General features: G+C 38.9%; 1 protein-coding gene across 1 annotated transcript; it reads right to left on the bottom strand.

Annotated features, from left to right (window-relative positions):
- Positions 1-394: 394 nt before the first annotated feature.
- Positions 395-4,942, bottom strand: LOC119429557 (tropomyosin alpha-3 chain; the record flags this gene model as incomplete). The annotated part of the gene is given in 5 exon segments (XM_037697164.1): positions 395-477; positions 2,671-2,740; positions 2,849-2,911; positions 3,222-3,297; positions 4,872-4,942. Coding segments are annotated over 5 exon segments (363 nt in total), but the record flags the coding sequence as incomplete, so codon positions are not given.
- Positions 4,943-5,582: the final 640 nt, after the last annotated feature.

Here is a 5,582-nt window from a genome sequence, read left to right as displayed (position 1 = left end):
TCTGGTCTCCTCAGATATTCCAAAACCTCCAACAACTGATCTCCTCAGGTCCTTCAAAACCTCCAACAACTGATCTCCTCAGGTCCTCCAAAACCTCCAACAACTGATCTCCTCAGGTCCTCCAAAACCTCCAACATCTGGTCTCCTCAGATTGTTCTAATACTCCATGCAAACTCTCATACTGAAGTATTTTCACTGCACTGGTTACATTTTGCATTATTTTTTAATTTGAACAGAAATGCTCATAAATTCATGGGACCACAGATTCTGTCATGGCTCTCAGGACTGAGTGACGGACCACCAGGACTCCTGAGCAGGTCTTTGACCTCTGTGATGTCAAACCTGAGACATCTCCAGAACAGCATGTTAGAAGGTCCTGTTTACACGTCTCTACTCACATGGAGGTCATGTCGTTGAGAGCGTGGTCCAGTTCTTCACTGATAGCTTTGTACTTCAGCTTCTGAGCATAAAGCTCATCTGGACACACAGAAAAAATGAACATAAACATAAAAGTGAACAAAGATTCAAAATGGAAAAAAACAAAAAAAAACAACCAATGAAGAGCCAGACAATAACTTTGTATCTTATTCATATTTGAATATGAACCTATATTTGAAGATTTTCAGTTTTGTGGGTTACAAAATTCACACCAGTACAGTGCATTTAAGTAGGGAAGACTTAACACCGAGCAAGGGACATCATGAAGACCAAGGAACTCTCCACACAAAGATGTGGAGTTGATCAGGGTTGGTTTATACAAATATTCCAAATTCTGAACTTTCCACAGAGCTCCAGTAAATCCTTCATTGGAAAATAAAGATACCCTCAGGAAACCTGCCAAGTGAGAGTCGTCCACCAAAACGTGCAGAGCGGTGGGAAGGACGTTAGCTTGAGAGAACCTTGATGGTGCTGGGCAGCACTTCTACAGAGAGGGGAGGATCTGTTCATGCACAGAGCTGAACTTTATAGAAAAGTGTCAGCAGAAATACTTGTTTAAAAAAACAAAACACAAAACTAAAGTTTGGAATTGTCCAACCAGCCTTATGGAGACTCCTGAAAACCGAGGAAGGAGTTGCTGTGGTCAGACTGTGTCTGCTGCAAACCTGCCGTCTCTCATCATGCTGAGAAGAACATCCCCTCAGTGAAGCATGGTGGTGGCAGCATCATAATGTGGATACATTTTTCATCAGCAGGGACTGAGAAACTGATCAAAGTTGGAGGAAGATAGATTGAGTAAAAAATAAATGCTTTTTTGTTGGACAACGACCTGAAACACACAGTTGAAGTAACTTCTCAGTTGTTTCAGAACTTGTTCTTTGTCTCTAAAATGGCCGTTAGTAAAATAAACAACACATTTTAAAATGTGCTGTTAGGCAATATGACGAATAAAAATAAGATGCTTAAGGGAGGGAATTCTACTGCAGCTCACTGTAAAAACAAAGAAAGCTTCAGGCATCCCTCCAATATATGTTCAAATATGCACACATCATTGTAATTCACTCTAAATCACATTTTTAAAAGTGAAATTGAAAAACCTTTTATCACTTAAATCTCTCTAAATCAAAGGTTTCAGTAACACAGAGCTCAAGTCACACTAAATCACACTAGATCAATCAGCTCTAAAAATATAAATAATAAAAAAATTATTAAAATAAACTCATTTACTTTACTAGAACAAAATCATACAATCATTAAATGTGGATTATTGAACATCAGATCTCTTTCCTCTAAATCCCTGTTAGTTAATGAACTGATAACTGATCATCATATTGATTTATTCTGTCTGACAGAAACTTGGCTACAACAGGAGGATGTTGTTGGTATAAATGAATCCACTCCTGTTAATTATTTAAATTTTCATGTTCCTAGAACAACTGGCCGAGGTGGAGGAGTAGCTTCTGTTTTTCAGTCAGGATTATTGATTAATGCCAAACCAGTTATTAGTTATGATTCTTTTGAATCACTGTCCCTCAGTCTTTCTCATCCAAAATGGAAATCAGAAAAGCCGCTTTTACTTCACCAAAGTTCATGCTCAATAATCCAGGTGTAAAATCCAACAATGTTCAGTCAGGTCATCCGGACGGTTTCTTTCTTTGCTGAGACGTTTCATCCTTCATCCAAAGGACTTCCTCAATCTGAGAAGCCACCAAACAAAGCTGATTCCCACTAACAGCATAGTGGAACAAAACAGTTTGCTGGTGCTAAGATGGCCTCTGGGGCCCGCCCTCTCCTCCGGGGTCCACCTTCACCCTCCTCAACTCCTCTGAGACAGTCATGTCAAAATGGCACCAGCATTTAATTTAATATTTCATTTAATATTTCATTTAATCATTCTAAATCAATCTTCATCAAACAAAATAACTATAAACCACCTTAAGCTACTTTAAATCACTCCAAGTCACTCTTTATCTCACTAAATCACTAAACTCTACTTTCTTAGACATTTTAAATGATTTTGCAGCTTCATTTATTTACAACTTTTAGTTTCTGCACAGTCCAAATACAGACAAAATAAAAGTTTGTTTTTAGAGCTTTGGATTATTTTGTGCTTCTTAATAAAGGGGAAAGCCAAAAGAAGAAGAAGAATTCAGTAAGAATCCAGAAAATGTCTCCGGTGGTGTGATTTATGATCTTTCTCTAGACAAATGATGAAATGAAAGAGTCCTTTACCCTCCAGGTCGTCAATGGTCTTCTCCAGCTTGGCCACAGATCTTTCAGCAAACTCAGCTCTGGTCTCAGCCTGAGACAGAAACAAAAGAAAATACAAAAAAGAGCTTAAAACATCTCAGTTCCAACAATGGACGACCATTTCATTTGTTTTAAAAGGCTGCTGAGACTTCACGCTCACCTCTTTTAGTTTGTCAGTTAGAATCTTGATTTCTTCCTCATACTTGTCCTCCTTTTGAGAGTACTGGGGTGAAAGGACAGTTACTCATAACCAGCTCTACGTCCCACACCGACTCCGTCAAGATGTCGGTTCGTCTCTTTACACCAGGGCTATTCAACTAAACTGCTCAGGAGGCCACAGTTACTAAAAGCTGAGAGCTCAGGGTCCGGACATCCAACAGTAAGGCTGTTTTATGATTTAAAATCTAGTTTTATTTCCAAATGAACCCATTGGTTGGCCGAACTGAGCTCACCCATGGGCCTGAATTGGCCTCGGGACCGTCAGTTGAATATCTCTGCTTTAGACAGTCAAACAAGTTTTAGTCTCGTCCTACCTTCTCAGCCCGAGCCTCCAAGGATTTCAGGTTGTTTGTGACATTCTTCAGCTCTTCCTCCAGCTCAGCACATTTACTTTTTATGATTTTAAGGAAAGAAAATGTGACAAACAGAAGAGATAAATAAGTTTAGTTCAGATGGCTAATGTGCAAACTTCAAGAGGCCGGCATAAAGTTGGAAGAAGTAACTGGGTCCAACAGCTCAACTCTGAACCCTCCTGTCGTCCTTGGGTCAAAACAACTCCTGAGGCCAAAAGGGACCCCAAACGATTCAGGGTTCATTTTGACCCAATGGCAGAAAGAGTTATATAAGCATCTTACTGGTAAATGCAACAAAAATTTATGACTACTGACATTTTCTGTTTGTACTCCAGTCATTCTGAAGGGAGGATTTGTGGGTAAAGTTTCTAAACAGTTACCAAAAGTTCATTCTCAGTAATCCAGGTACAAATCCAACAACGTTCAGTCTAGGTCATCTGGACGGTTTCTTTTTTTGTTTGTTGTTGTTGCTGAGATGTTTCTCCTTCATCCGAAGGACTTCTTCAGACTTTCTGAACAGTTTTTGTCTTAGTTGTCATGGATGGCTTCTTGATTCTAATTCAAATGTGACCTCCTTCAGACTCCAGGGTGAACAGTCCACGCTTCTAAAGACGTGACGTCACACGCAGCACGCTGTGTTTACAGAAGGACACATGGAGGCTACACATGTTAGCATGAGTGGACTGCTTCTGAAGTTGTGCACTCGGAACTAGTTAAACTATTTTCAGACAGATTGTTTGGTCCATTTTCTCTGCAGCAATATTGCACTTCTGGAGCGACATGTAAGATAAACTCAAGGTCCAAACTTTAACCAGCTGGTATCAATATCGTCAATACTTGGATCAATTCATATCTTCCTACCTCAATGAGGTCAGATCAAATGAGACGTGAGCGTTCAGACTGAGGTCACTCTGAAATATGTCTGATTTGGATATGATTTTAGGACCAAATATAAAAAACAGACCAGGATCAGATTAGAAAATCTGGATTTGTCACATTTGGATTGTCATAAAAATAAAAATTCAGACTTGGGTCATTTTTACCTGCAGGGTGAACGTAGCCATCTTCCTTGAAGGCTAACCAAACCAGACTCCTTTTATTGAACTTTTCACGTTTATTCAGCAGCTTGGCAAAAATGTCAAACTGGTGTGAAAATCTGAACTAATATTAAAGCTTTAAACTTTTGCACGCAGTATTTGGTTAGTTTGTTGCCATTTTCTCAGCCTAAATTAAAATTTAAATAAATGGCATTATTTCACACCAGTATGATATTTTTGAGCTGTTTTGAAGACCTGACCAGTGATTTAAAGGAGCTGAGGCTGGTGGAAGATTTTTCATTATCCTCTGTGCTCTAAGACTGATGACTTAACGTAAAAACTATTCATTATTATTTAAGAGAACATAATTTTAAAATCACCAAACTATCCCTTCAGAACTCATTAAACTTTTTTATGTATCCAACCAGTGTAGATATAGTGAGAAGTTGTGCCTACAGATGTAAATAACTTAAAAATGCCAAGAAGAAAAAAATAACATTGAGATGTGGTGTGAGTAATTATCTCTGAGTTTTGTCAGTTTAATTTGACCACATTCAGAACACTAAATACTCACGCCTCAGCCAGTTCTGCCCTTTCCTCTGTACGCTCCAACTCTCCTTCTACAATCACCAGCTTACGGGCCACCTGTAAAAAAAACAGCACAGACACTGGGATTTAGAGCACAGCTTTTCAATAATACAGAGCAATAACATGGAGCCTTTAATGACATAGAGCCATCAACAAAACTGAGCCTTTAGTAGCACAGAGCCTTCAATTACACTGAGTCTTCAATTACACTGAGCCTTAAATTACACAGAGTCTTCAATTACACAGAGTTGTCAATTACACTGAGCCTTAAATTACACTGAGTCCTCAATTACACTGAGTCTTCAATGACACTGAGCCTTTAATGTCACTGAACCTTCAATTACACTGTCTTCAATTACACTGAACCTTCAATTACACAGAGGCTTCAATTACACTGAACCTTCAATTACAGAGAGCCTTCAATGACACTGAGCCTTCAATGACACTGAGTCTTCAATTACAGAAAGCCTTCATTGACACTGAGCCTTCAATGACACTGAGTATTCAGTTACACTGGGCCTTCAATTACACTGAGCCTTCAATTAAACTGAGCCTTCAATTACACTGAGCCTTCAATTACACTGAGCCTTCAATTACACTGAGTCTTCAATTACACTGAGCCTTCAATTACACTGAACCTTCAATTACACTGAGCCTTCAATTACAAAAGAGCCTTCATTACACTGAGCCTTCAATT

Source organism: Nematolebias whitei, unplaced genomic scaffold (genome assembly GCF_014905685.2).
Source record: "Nematolebias whitei isolate Nwh7 unplaced genomic scaffold, NemWhi1 Nwh_scaf_2665, whole genome shotgun sequence".
NCBI classification, from domain to species: Eukaryota; Metazoa; Chordata; class Actinopteri; order Cyprinodontiformes; family Rivulidae; genus Nematolebias; species Nematolebias whitei.
Note: the sequence above shows the minus strand (reverse complement) of the source record. Positions and strands in the feature narration are given on the sequence as shown.